The 12,765-nt window shown below is 51.1% G+C and overlaps 1 protein-coding gene across 1 annotated transcript in view; it reads right to left on the reverse strand.

Annotated features, from left to right (window-relative positions):
- The window catches only part of IFT172 (intraflagellar transport 172), a 36,012-nt gene that overhangs the window by 8,913 nt on the left and 14,334 nt on the right, over positions 1-12,765 (reverse strand). The window contains exons 17-38 of the mRNA XM_017838815.1: positions 12,398-12,534; positions 11,471-11,578; positions 10,876-10,960; positions 10,464-10,556; positions 10,086-10,163; positions 8,962-9,210; positions 7,340-7,418; positions 6,822-6,942; positions 6,294-6,438; positions 6,130-6,219; positions 5,622-5,719; positions 5,276-5,411; positions 5,080-5,196; positions 4,366-4,508; positions 3,598-3,691; positions 3,291-3,355; positions 2,983-3,163; positions 2,355-2,464; positions 1,780-1,909; positions 1,088-1,186; positions 638-747; positions 93-156 (exon numbers count right to left, since the gene is read on the reverse strand). Coding sequence (XP_017694304.1) covers positions 93-156; positions 638-747; positions 1,088-1,186; positions 1,780-1,909; positions 2,355-2,464; positions 2,983-3,163; positions 3,291-3,355; positions 3,598-3,691; positions 4,366-4,508; positions 5,080-5,196; positions 5,276-5,411; positions 5,622-5,719; positions 6,130-6,219; positions 6,294-6,438; positions 6,822-6,942; positions 7,340-7,418; positions 8,962-9,210; positions 10,086-10,163; positions 10,464-10,556; positions 10,876-10,960; positions 11,471-11,578; positions 12,398-12,534 — 2,532 coding nt within the window. The remainder of the gene's footprint in view (positions 1-92; positions 157-637; positions 748-1,087; positions 1,187-1,779; positions 1,910-2,354; positions 2,465-2,982; positions 3,164-3,290; positions 3,356-3,597; positions 3,692-4,365; positions 4,509-5,079; positions 5,197-5,275; positions 5,412-5,621; positions 5,720-6,129; positions 6,220-6,293; positions 6,439-6,821; positions 6,943-7,339; positions 7,419-8,961; positions 9,211-10,085; positions 10,164-10,463; positions 10,557-10,875; positions 10,961-11,470; positions 11,579-12,397; positions 12,535-12,765) is intronic.

A 12,765-nucleotide genomic window follows, 5' to 3' on the forward strand; every position in this document is an offset into this window, starting at 1 on the left:
ATAGTCAGGCAAAAGCCCCATGAGAAAGGCCCCAAGGATCTGCACAGGTCCTGACATCACTCCCTTGCCTGCAAGACATCCCAAATACGTACCGAATCCACCTTTCCTTGGTTCTTTAAATACTCTTTATAACGCTGGTCCACATACTCCTCTGACCTGTGGGTAGAAAGAATCCTTGTGCCTGGCATCAGTGCAGAGGCTGGATTCAGCCTTGGAACTAGAGGACTTCCAGCTGTGCTGTGTCTTGCTGGTGGGCTGCTGGCACACAGGCAGAAGGGGGAGGAAAGGGCCGAGGCAGCTCTTCACAGCATAACGTGTGAGGAGAACAAGGGATCACAGGGCTTTCGGAACAAATTGCATGCACAGGACTATGACAAGGGAAAGGGAGATACGGATAGGGATGGAACAAAAGGGAATAACAATCTTCATGGGATGTCTGACAACAGAAAAGTGTCAGAATGGTAAATGGCTTGAGAAGGGTAGCTGTGGAAAACGTGCCCTGTTGAGCCTGGGAAGGCCACTGTGGGAAGAATCCAGGAAATCTGGGGACCGCAGGACAGGAAAAGACAGGACAAGGGATCATCTGGGAGTGGGAGAAGGAGCAGGAAGAACATAATTTGCAAAGTTCAGGACATACCTGGGGTCCAACTCCTTGGCCACATGCTTGGCTTTGCTCCATTCCTCCCCTTCAATGAAGGCATCAATAGCTTCTCGGATGAGGTCCAAGTTTAGGTAGAGTTCAGCTGCCTGGAGGGCGAGAGACAGTCCCGTGGGAGACAGTCCATGCATTCCAGGCTGAAGCTGGTGCAGACCAGCACACAGCCACAACAGAAAGACTCTTCCCAAAAGATAACCTGCTCCTCTCCTTCCTGCCTCCTCCCAAGGCCTGCCTCTCTCACACTACTCCAGGACTTGATTCCTTCCCCTCCTTCATCCTCCTTCAAGACTCTGCACTGCCTAACTCTGGATAGAGCCATCCACCCATCACCCCAGGATGTGACTTGGCCTCCTTCCCTTGGATAGAGCTCTCCCTTCCTATGTCAGTCAGTACTTCTCCAGCAGTTTGGGGGCAGGAGCCAGCCCTCACCACGCTGTATTTCTTCATGGCCACCAGCTGAGGAGCCACAGTCCGTGTCACCTCCACGCTCTGTGACTGACCCAAGAATTTCACAGCCAACTCAGCAGCCTGTGAAGAGAAATTGTCAGCAGCACAAATGATAAAAGCTGTGGGAGAGTAGGATAAAGCTGGGAAGTTCTCAGTCCCAGCTAAAAGACTGAGAGTTGGAAGCACTTGAACTATGGAGAAGGGGAGAAGAAATGGCAGCTCACTTCAGCAAGTCAGAGAAGCAAAGCCCAGCTACTTTCACACACAGAAGATCAAACAAGGACATAATTGTTGAAGTTGGTACAAGGACATGGATGTGAGTGAGAAGTATGAACAAGAACAAAAAGAGTGGTGGGACAGAACAAGAAGGTGCTCCTCTAGCAAGGGCTGAGGCATAAAGTGCAGCTCTTCAGTGCAGGGAGCTGTGGGCACACAGACAGGCACTGGCCTGCCACAGGCAGTGGTGCCAGAGCAAGGGGGTCAGTGCCGTGCAGGGTAAGCACAGCCCATCATGGCTCAAGAAAACAGCTAGGAAGGCTTTCAGCTCTGCAGCCACTGCAGCCTGCAGGTTCTCCTGTGCCCTGCAGTAACTGGGATCTCTAAGGTGCTCTCAGGTTGTGGGAGAGCTCCCAGGCAGCAGAGCAAGTGAAGGGAATCACAGCCCCTGACGGTACCTTCAGCAAGCACTTCTCCACCAGGACACTGTTGCTGGGATCCCGCACCTTCAGGTAGCAGTCCACTGCCCTGGCGTATTCCCCAGCCTGCTCCCACTCCCGGGCCTGCTCCAGCAGCCCTTCGGTTCCGCTGCAGGGAGGAATGCAGGCTGTGAGCAGGGCTGGGATGCTGCCAGAGATCCTCTAGGCAGTGTGTAGGGTATGGGCAGGGAGGTGCACGGCACAGGTAAGCCAGGGACCTCAGACGAGAATGGAGCACGTGGCAGAGCGCACACAGTGCTGAGGAAAGAACTGACTGAGGACCCCTGGGAGACGCACTGGCAGGAAAGGACACTGGAGATATATATGTGGCAAGAGGCCATCTGGGAGACCTTAAATGGCAGCAATAAGCCTCCAGAGCAGGGAGGAAAGGATGAGAGGAAACCTCCGCAGTGAGAAGTCTAGAGCCCTCAAGAGGGAAACAACCGGATCAGGGTTCCCATCAGGGATCCCATCAGCCTGTAAGGCATCAGCACTATGGCCACAAGGAAGAGCTACCTGGCTGTTTCCTGCAGCCTGACCACAGCATTCCCTACCCAGAGCCCTTCTTGCCAGCTTCCCTGCCACACTCCTCCTGTAGCTCTCCCAGCCGACTAGGCATGTATTCCTTGCAGATCCGCAGGGCCTCGCTCCACATGCCGGCCTCCTGCATAAGCACAATGGGGAGAAGTTTTCACCAGTTCACCAGGATCCCTCACACTCCTGCATTACATAACATATCTAGCCCCTCGTGTCATCTCACCAGAGAACCTATTGGAAGAAACAACCACAGCAGCACCATCCAATTCTTTCTTCCCCCAAAATGGCACCTATGTCTATCCACTCATCCAAAGTACCTCAGGGGAATGTGTTCATCCATTCCAGCTATCTCCGTGGAATGGGCATTTAGACACCAAATGCACCCACTTGTGCTACCCCTGAGGACCACCCATATTCTGGCAGGACACCTCTTCTAGGAACTGTGAGAGAGCAAAGCTATGCTGTGATATCCACTGGTTCAGTCTTCAGGCCAGAATTAAGTTCCTCTAGGAACCCCCTGAGTAAATGGTTTTTCTTTGGCTATTAAGCTGACAGGGAGAGCTGGGAGGTGGATTTCACTCCTCCATCCAAACTACGTTCTTGTCCAGTGAGGAAGGCAATGATGTTGCTACAGACTACACTCACCTTGTAGTACTTTATGGCCAGCTCAGGTCTCTGTGCTCGCAGGAGGAAGGCCTCTGCCTTCTGGAACTCCCTCTGTTCAAAGGCAAACTGTGCCTGTCCAACAAGCACATCAGCCACGCTGTCCGGGTCATGGGCCTCAGCCACTCGCTGCGCCGCGTCCCAGTCCTGGTTGTGCACAAACCTGGGGGAACCGACACGGGATGGAACAAGGGGGATGACAAGGAGCAGCCCGACGCTGGAGAGGCATCCAGGCTGGCATCATGTGGGGAGAGCAGATGCAGCAGGCCAGGATGTGGAAGGACACATACATCAGCACGGCCTCCTTGGGCTTCCCAGCTTTAATAAATTCTCCTTCAGCCTCCTCAAATTTTCCCTAGGAGAAAGGAAGGAATTTGCTTGCATGCCCTTCCTGTCCCGATACAATTACATGACCTCCTCTACTTACCAGGGAGGGAGGGTTTATGAAGCAAAGATGTGTGTGGAGCCTGGGGTTGTGGAGCCCTTTGGATGTGCAGTGACTGCAGCCAGAACTGTGCCAGCTGCAGCAGTCCCGGGACAACTGCTCAGCTATCTGAGCAACCAGAGAACTCCCACCTATTCCAGGGGAGAAATTACCTCATCTTCTAGGAACATGGCATACTTTAAGTGGATGTCTGGCATCTTCTGCTTCATGGAGAGGCGGGCCAGTTCAAAAGCAAATTCAAAGACCCTGCAATGAAAGCGAAAATGGGGTGAGGGCAGGACTCTGTGCTCTGAGGTCATGCCTTCATCAAGAGCACGACATCGAGGAGAGCACGAGACACTGGGAGAGGAGAGAGGGTCCAAAGTGAATGGGCACTGTGGGTTCCACCTGCTCCTGCCCAGAGAACAGGAACTTTTAGAGTCCCCACTGAGGAAATTCGACTCCTTCACACCTGCTCTTAGCGCCCGAGGCACTTGGTTCCATCCCAAAGGGAAGTGACAAGACTTGCAGGAGCTGAGAGATGTATGGGCTTGGGGGAGAGAAGCAGGAAATGGCCATGCAGGCAGACACCTGGCCCAGTGCAGAGCAGGGCCAAAATTCTTGTGGCAGGCAGTTACTTATGGTGACATGAGGAATAACTCCTCTCATGCTCAGAGGCTCTCACAAGGCCCTTCCTGCTGAGGTTAAGGAGCAAACTGCTTTTGCCTGCACAGCTCAGACTTGGCATTTGAGAGACTGACATGAGGATGGGAAGTGCGATGTGTCAAGGGAGTCGAATGCCTGTGGGAAGTATGGTGGGGTGGGAAGACATGCCATACCCTGGCCCTGCTGCTACCATGTGAACAGAGTTATCTTGGGCCACCCATTTTTCCTCAGGTCAGGCAGAGGGCAGGGAAGTGCTGGCGGAGGCAGCTGCATACCCACTGTCCGTTGCATGGTCAATGGCCATTTCCAGAAGCCCGAATTTGCTGAGGAGTTTCACAGCTGCCTCTCCACCCAGGCTCTTCGCCCATAAATAGGCCACGTGCTTATGGGAGTTTGCTCCCCCATGTGCCTTGGCCACCTGTCCAAAAAAAGGAAGTGGAAGAGCCCAGTGCATCGCTCTCACCTTCAGCAGACTGAGCCTCTCTCATGTGATGCCTGTTGGCATGAGAGAGCACCAAAACCATCTGTTCCCTCCTGAGGAACCCTTCTGTGGCCATCACTGGATTGGTGAGTGGGAGAGTGAGACAAAGGCATATAGGGCAGAGCAGAACAGCTGCTGCCTTCTCAGCACAGCCCACACCACTGTTTGGGCAGCAGAAGTGACCCTGGCACTCCATGTCCACACTGAGGGGAGCAGTGCTGGGGGCAGCTGCAGCCAGAACAACACCTCTGAGGTACAAGGGGATGCAGTGGTCAGGGGCAGAGCAATGCCTGGAGGAAGGCACTGCTGCAGAGAGCCCAGGGGTCAAGCCCTACTTTTGGGCTTCAATGCTGCAGAGCAGGAGGCCCACAGGCCTCCAGGGCTGGGGCAGTGCTGAGGCTGGGTAGTGCTCTGACCTTGCAGTGAAGAGACACAAAGCAGTTCCCACCAGAATCCTGCAGCCAGAGTCTGACCCCCGCACAGGTGGGGAGCTCTGAATGATCATTACCCTGTACGCCTCTTCCCACATGTCATTCACTCTGTACATGTTCACTGTGGCCTTCCAGTCCTTGGCTTCCAGGTAGTGGTACTCAGCCTCCTGCAAGCGCCCCTCTGCTTCCAGCTCCTGCAGTCAGAGGCAATGAGATCGTGATATTCTTGCCCAGGCTTGGCCTAGCTGATCTCCTGCCATGAGATGCACTCACCTTGCCCAGGTGCAGGTGAGTATCTCCAAGTAAGTCCTTGTGGTACTTGGCTACTAGGCAATCCATCTCATCGTACATCTTACACTTCTTGTACATGGTGATGGCCAAATCAGGTTCATTCACAGTGATGTACAGCCTGGGAACACAAGCACATCCAAATGGCTCAGTCAAGGACACAACCAGTCCCTGAAATATCAGCTTTAGGTCTCTGTGTGTGTCGAGGGTTCCTCCGGTCTTTCCAAACCCCAGTCCCAAATTCTACTCCTACCCCGGGAAAGGGATCCTCCTCACTACAGCCATTTTTTTCAGGGCTCAGTCTTAGACAGGTACCAAGGAAGACACTCACCTCTCTGCTTCTTTGTACTTGCCCTGCTTCTCCATCTCCTGGGCCTGAGTTATGTACAGCACAGTCACATCCTCCTGGCTCATACACTTGATTGCCAGCTGCCAAAAGGAACACACAGGGAATACGCTGCACAGCAATTTCCTGACGTATGGCAGTGAAGGAGAAGGGGAAAACCAATTTCCTTCCCATCTGACAAACAGGTATCCATGCTATATGCTCTGCAGAGAATGGGCAGTTGCTTGTCACTGTGATCAAAGCACATAGGACCAGCTTTTGGAGAGGGTCATTTGTGTCACAGGTGCACCCACATGGGCTGTGAGACAGAGAAGGTCAGGATGTGAATACTAGGAACAGATTTCTTGCTGGCTACTGGATGGCCCTGCATGCATCCTTTGGGAAGAGTGCTGGTTGATCAGGTGGTGGTGCCTTGTACACCAGCACCTCCTGACGGAAGACACACTTTACCGAGTGGGGTGGGGTCCCCAGAAGCTTTGGCTTCTGACTCTACCTTGTGAGCCTGTTCCCAGAGCCCAGCCTGTGTGTACATGTCAATGGCATCCTTGGTCTGGCCTCCTTTGATGTACAGCTCCTCTGCAACCTGCCAGGAAAAGACCACACTCAGCATTCCCAAGGGATACACAGAGCACTGGTGACTGTGTTCTGTGGCCTCACCTGATACTCCTGTAAAGCTGCATAGTGCTGGGCAATCTTGAGGTAATATTTGGCTGCTGTCTGTTTGTCCTGCAAGTCCAAAATGTAGATGGCCTTCTTCCACTGCCGGGCTCCCAAGGCTGCCTCGATGGCCTTAACTGAGCACCTAGTATCAAACCCATCACTCTTTAGAGCCAGGCAGCAGCCACCTCCTCCAGCTGTGCTCTGCCTGGGAGACCAGAATGCTCTGCTGCTTGATTCAGCTTCCTGGGTCAGAGCAGCACAAAGGATCTGAGTAAGTGGCAGTGCTAAAGGGGATGAACAAACTAGGACAGCAGCGATGAGCAATCAAGGCTGAAAGACCTTGGAAGAGATGTGGGAAGGTATCCATGGCTGGTGCCAGCAGAGACTGCACACAAGCACTGGGGGCACTGCAAAGCAGCGTGGTGGGGGCTCAGTCAGGCAAACCCCCCGCTGATAGAGGCAAATGATATCAACTTCACACCCTGCCAGTATCCTGCTGCTTATACAGCCTTCCCCTGCCCCCACCTGGCTTCGATGTAATGGTTAATAGCAGCATCCAGCTGTTTCTGCTGCACCAGATGGTCTCCCCAGGCCTCCTCCAGCTTCACAACTTCTGCGGGGAACGCCAGGCGAGCCAGCTCCACGGCTGTAAGGGGACAGGAGATCTGTCACCCTCAGGCCAGCAAGGAAGCAGAACTGTGGGGCAAACATGGGCCTTGGATGGGGCACAGAGGGAGGGGAATGGTGACTGTCTAAGCCACTCCAGCTCCAGTGGGTTACCCAGCAACCTGGACCCTGTGGAGAGCCAGACCAAATCCATGCTGGTGCAATCAGCATGGTCAAAGGCTTGGGAACAGGACACTGTTCTCGGACTGCGTGTGCAAGTACAACTACGTGAAAATACACACAGTGAAGAGACAATAGGTGGAAGCTTCAGAGCATTCAGGCATCTCTGGGCTCCAGAGCAATTGTTCATGTTGCCACCAGGCCAGAGTACCCAGGCTCCTGCTGGAGATGGAGGGGAGGAATTTTGAGCACAATACCTTTCAGGAAGGCACTGCCCTTGCCATAGCATTCCAGAGCCTTCCGCAGGTTCCTGACCTTCTCGAACAGGTCTCCAGCCTAACGACAAATACAAGCCATCAGTTTCCAGAGCCACCACTTCCCCACACCTTCATACCCTACCAGTCTCACAAACAGAGCTTGTCAGTCCTGCCACGCAGACTCCCCCGCCAGCTCTGTCTTGCCCCACTAAATAAGAGCATGGGGACTAAGGAACTTCTAGAAAAGAGCATGGGTGCTGAGACCACTGTCCTCTCTCCCAGTCGACCCCAGCACAGACATCCTGGCAGTCCAGAGGCTTTAGCATTTGAATGGTGGCAAGAGCACACCTCTAAAGAAAGACTGTAATAACAGTGAGTATACAGCACCCTTTCCTCTGTTATATCTGTCCATCTCTGACAGCCTGCACAGTAGAAGCCTGAGTTTGTGTTGTGATGCCCTCACAACACCATATTTAATGGCTTTTGACAGACTCTACCTCCATGATTCGTCTAATCACTTTTGGACCATTTATACTTTTGGTAACCAGGCATCCAGCAGCCACAAGCTCCACAGTTATTCTTTCAACTGAAGGCTTAAGAAAAGGTGACAGGTTTGGAAAAGCACTAAGTTCTCTTGGGTCCAAATGAAATGGTCAGAAAATGCTGGAGGTAAATTGAGACTGGAGAAATGTAATTTGCACAGGACACATAAAACAGGCCAGTAAAAAGCACTGCTTTTATTTTCACATCACATATATCTCAACTCATAGCCAAAACTGTAACTCAAAAGTACAGATGGTTCAAGCAATAATTTGACAAGCTCATGGAAGTAAAATCTATCAGGAGTTCTTGAACATAAAAATAAAAATGTTCAGGCACACTGTAGCCTGCAAACGGCTGGACCCCACGAAAGCACACTAGGGGAAGTGCCACCCTGTATTTTGTCTGCCCTGTTCTTTATTTTTCTTTCTTAAGCACCTGCCAGAGGCCCCTGTCAGCCAGGATACCGAGCTGTACACTGGGCAGACTCAGCACTGTTTTCTTACATTAACATGATTATGTGCTGTGGGAAAAACACCTTTTGGTTTTAAAACTGTTACCTAATAATAAACAGTTACCAATTTTTGGTGTAATTAGACAGTGAGAATAATCATGTCCCTTCTTTATGATATTTATGGCTCTATAGATAGTCTTCAACCTCCTTTGTTTACCTCCCCTAGGTTTTCCATTTAGATTATCCTTACACCATCATTTTTTATTCTGCTATGAGGAAGCACTGACATTTCCACAGTGATATCAAGTTTTCTGTTTGATTCACAACTCTGTTCCTGTTTGTTCCCAACTTCCCAAGGGCCTCCTTGACAATTACTAATGCTCAGAGGATATTTTGGAGACATGTTGCCCATGAGATGCAATCTTTTTCCTGATTAATAACAGTAATTCTAGACCTCACCCATGTACAATGGATGCAGTGAGGATTTCCTCATAAATGTTAACTGCAAATTTATCAACAGAGAATTAGCTCTGCTGCCTTCCAGTCCCCCTGTGTCTCACAGGTGCAGAGGATGGGGTACGGTCCCTGATGCCCCAAAGAAGGAAGCCCAGTGGGAAGGGCCACTCACCTGTTCATACAGTTCCCCTCTGATCAATGCCGTGGAGATCCTGTCAATGACATCCTCATTGGTGAGCAGCTCATCCCTACTCATGGCCAGCCGTGCTGCTTTGGCTGGCAGCCCTGCCCGCAGATATAAGCTGATGGCTGCCAGGTAGTCACCCTGTCCCTCTTGGACCTCTCCAGCCTTCTCTTCCTGCTGGGTATCCAGCAGCCACTGGTAGTAACCCCGACGCAACTTCTCCAGCATCGGGTGTCCCTGTGGAGAAATGCAGCACTGGGTGACCTGGGCAAGGGGACATGCTGTCCAGCTCGTCCTCAGGCTCTGCACACCTGGTCATAGCACCTGGCCTCTTGCTGCCCAGTTAGCAGAAACCACAATGCGATAGTGCCTGTGTACCACAGCACTATCTGTTCTTTTTTGAAGCCACAGATACTCCTAAACCATTTCAGTAGCTTCTCTCTGTCAGGGTTGACAGCAAGCCTGTCAGCAGCCTGGCATTTATCAACGAAGCAGTGGACATAAACCAGATTACAGTATACCCCTGAAAAGAGGAGAACACAACATGGAGAGGAATGTGGGCAACTTTCAGAAAGGAAGAAGATGGAGGACAGAAATGGACTTCCTGTACTTTCTGCAAGTCAGGATGACTTGACAAAAACTGTGTTTACTAGTTTGCAATCAATCCTGGTGTGTGTATACATGAAAGTACCAATAGCAGGTTGACATGTGGATGACCTGATGGCCTGATCTACATGTACCAACAGTAGAGTGATATGTGTATGGCCTGATCTATGAAGGCACCAATAGAAAGTTAACATGTGTGATGTGTGAAAAGTATAAATGTTTGCAACCTGTTACAATAAGGTGATTGCAGCCTTCTTGCACTCCTGTCCCTGCTTTGAAAGAAGATTCTATGTTGCTCTGCCTGTCCCGACTTTAACAGCGACATCTCTCCCTCACTACTCACCCAGGTCTGTACTTACACCAGTGCAACCTTTCCTTCTAGTTGGAGCCCTTCTAAGCAGAAGCCAGGTAGGGCAGGTGAAGAGAACCCAGACCCGAACGGACTCTCAAACAGAAGATTTACCAAGCAAGCTCAGCCCACAGCCCAGTGCAGCAACATTCTGTACCTTGGCCTTGGCCACCACAATGCATTCATCCCACATGTGCAGCTCCTGGTACATGTCCATGGCCTCCTCCGTGGCATTCTGTGTCAGAAAGCAGAGAATCCAGGTTAGGAGCAGACACACTGCCTCGGAGCTCTCCAAGTGGGAAGGGTTAGATGTGCAGAAAGACTCCTTTACATGGATATGCATCCTCCCTCACCCTCCTCATGCACCTCAGTGTAATCCTACACCTTAGAAAAAGGAATACCTCCTTCTGCTTCATGGCAAAAAAAACCCCCTGCAAAAACAGGCAATGTTTTCCGTTCCTCCTACAGAGCAGGACAGAAACCCCTCTGCTCAGAAATAAATTAAATCTTTTCTACTCCTTGTTTCTTTACTCACTTGTTCCAGGAAGATCATCTCGGCCAGCTTGTAGTTCTTGTCAAGCATGGCCAAGCGGGCCCGCACCAGGTAATGGTCTGTGCCATCCCCACCCTGCAAACAGCAGTGAGCTCAGTTTGCTGAGGGAAAGAACAGGCTCTGGAATGGAACATGGAGGGGACTGCAGGTGGGGGCTGGGTCATTACAGAAATGAAAGACAGCTGAGAATCCCAGCAGTGACAAGCCAGGAGCAGTCACTGAGGCCAGCCCTGAGAGGGACCTGGCAGGCACGGATGAAGGATGTCAGCAGTTTCTACATGGCCAGGTACTGGTCTGTAGCATGACACTGGGGAGCATGGACACAGAAGATAATGTGCATGCGAGTGTTTTCAGGAAAACTGTGGCCCTACAGAGCAGGAAAAGTTTGACTTACATGCTCTTGAGCTGCCTGGTCAGCAATGGCATTGGTTTCATGCAGAAATCGAGCCTTTGCCATGTTTCCCAGAGCTGCAAAGCACCTGTAAAGGGCAAAGAAGTTAGTCAGTAACTGAGTTTTGTTGCCCACTTTTGGTCCAAGAAAAGAAAATCAGAACTTGGGCAGCAGACTCAGGGAGAGGTGGGGTACCCCTGCTTCAAGAGAAGGATTTTGCCAAGACTTGTGTTCAGATGTGCCCTCTAGCCCTGCTCCATGGCAGAATCCATGGGCATGACCAAGGCTCACGTTTCATCTCCACAGGCTTCAGAGATGCCTCGAGTTTGTCCATCTCTGTCAGCTCCCTTAGGCCTTGCTATACACTGCTTTATATACATCAACAAAAATTTCTGACACAGAGGGATCTCTTCCCGCTCTCTGTTCTGGCATTACTGGCTGGGATGAAAGGGCAAGTCATCGCCTGGCATAGAGAACACTCAAGTCTCCAACGCAGTGCATCTTCCAGGCCACACACGGAGCCATGTCTTTAGTTGGACCCTGGTTTCTATGAGGGATTCAGCAAAGAGAGTGTTTAAGCCAGGAAGATGTGATGTACCTCTCTGCAATATGCAGCTGTCTCGCTTCCAAAGCCAGTCTGCTGAGAGTCTTCCACATGGCTTCAGTCTCTGTGGACATTTCCAGTGTCTCCAAAAATGCAGTAGCCCTTGAGACAGAGAGTTGCAGACTTTCAGTTACAGAAGAGCTCTCTGATGAAAACCCCAGGCTGAGACAGGAGCTTCCTAACCACAGCTGCACTGAAGACAAAGCAAGTTGGGTGTGCTCAGTTCTGAAGAGGACAGTGTAACACAGGGCCTGACAGAGCAGGGGAAAATTTAGAGACCTAGGTGATCCCTACCTGGGCTAAGGTACTTAAGGCAGATGATCAGCAGAAGGCTGTAGCAGTGTGGGACAAGTCCAAAATGTTGTGTCTGATGCAAGTCCCTGGTGAAGAAGTCTCTCAAGCAGTAACAGTGCTAGGAACACATGAAGTTTTCTCCCCTGGTCACTTTTAAAAGCCCTATAAGTGTCAGCAAGGCCCAGGTGGCTGCCATCACTGCTTCAGACAGTCAGTTTTTACTCTGCACAGCTCCTGGCTGTTTCCATGACACTGCCACCATCCCCAGAAGGGCAGCAGCAGAAGTACCCAAGCACCACTTCACATCTGGCTGCTCTGGAGACACACTTAATCACTGCAATTAACTTGACAACTGCCTTCAGCAAATCCCTGTCAGTGTCTATGGGACCAGTCTCTCCCTGAGTTTGAAACCACAAAGCTGTGAGAAGGTAAATGCTCAATATGTACTCCTGAAGGACTCTGATGTTCTTTATAGCCAGAAGTGGCACCAACATCATGCTCAGAGACTAGAGTTCAGCTCTGTATGGAAAGCTGTACTGCTGCCACTTCTGAATCACTGATTCCCAGGTGGAATGTGGAATGTGATGTGAGCTACCTGCCATTCCCATCGGTGTACGTAGCCCTTACCTGTGATAATCCCCATCATCAACAGCAGTTCCAAACTCTATGAGGCCTTCATCCAGGGTGTAGGACACAGTGTTCACCCCTTCAGATACTATCACTTCAGTCTTTCCATCATTCCGTTCCAAGTCTACGATATCCCCCTGGAAAGAGTATCAGCTGTCAATATTCCTGTGTTCTCCTGAAGTACGTAGGGTAGCAGGGATGGGAGGGCAGCACCACGACAGTGCTGCCAGTCACAGTTCTGCTGAATGAGCTCACACTGAGCAGACTGAGCCACGAAGTACTCCTTGCTATATTAACTGCCTCCATCTTCTGCCAGAAATGTCTGCCACAAAGCTGACGGATGAGCTCATGTTCTGTCCAGGAGAAAC

The sequence above is a fragment of the Lepidothrix coronata genome, unplaced genomic scaffold (assembly GCF_001604755.1).
Source record: "Lepidothrix coronata isolate B3197 unplaced genomic scaffold, Lepidothrix_coronata-1.0 Scaffold361, whole genome shotgun sequence".
Taxonomy (NCBI): Eukaryota; Metazoa; Chordata; class Aves; order Passeriformes; family Pipridae; genus Lepidothrix; species Lepidothrix coronata.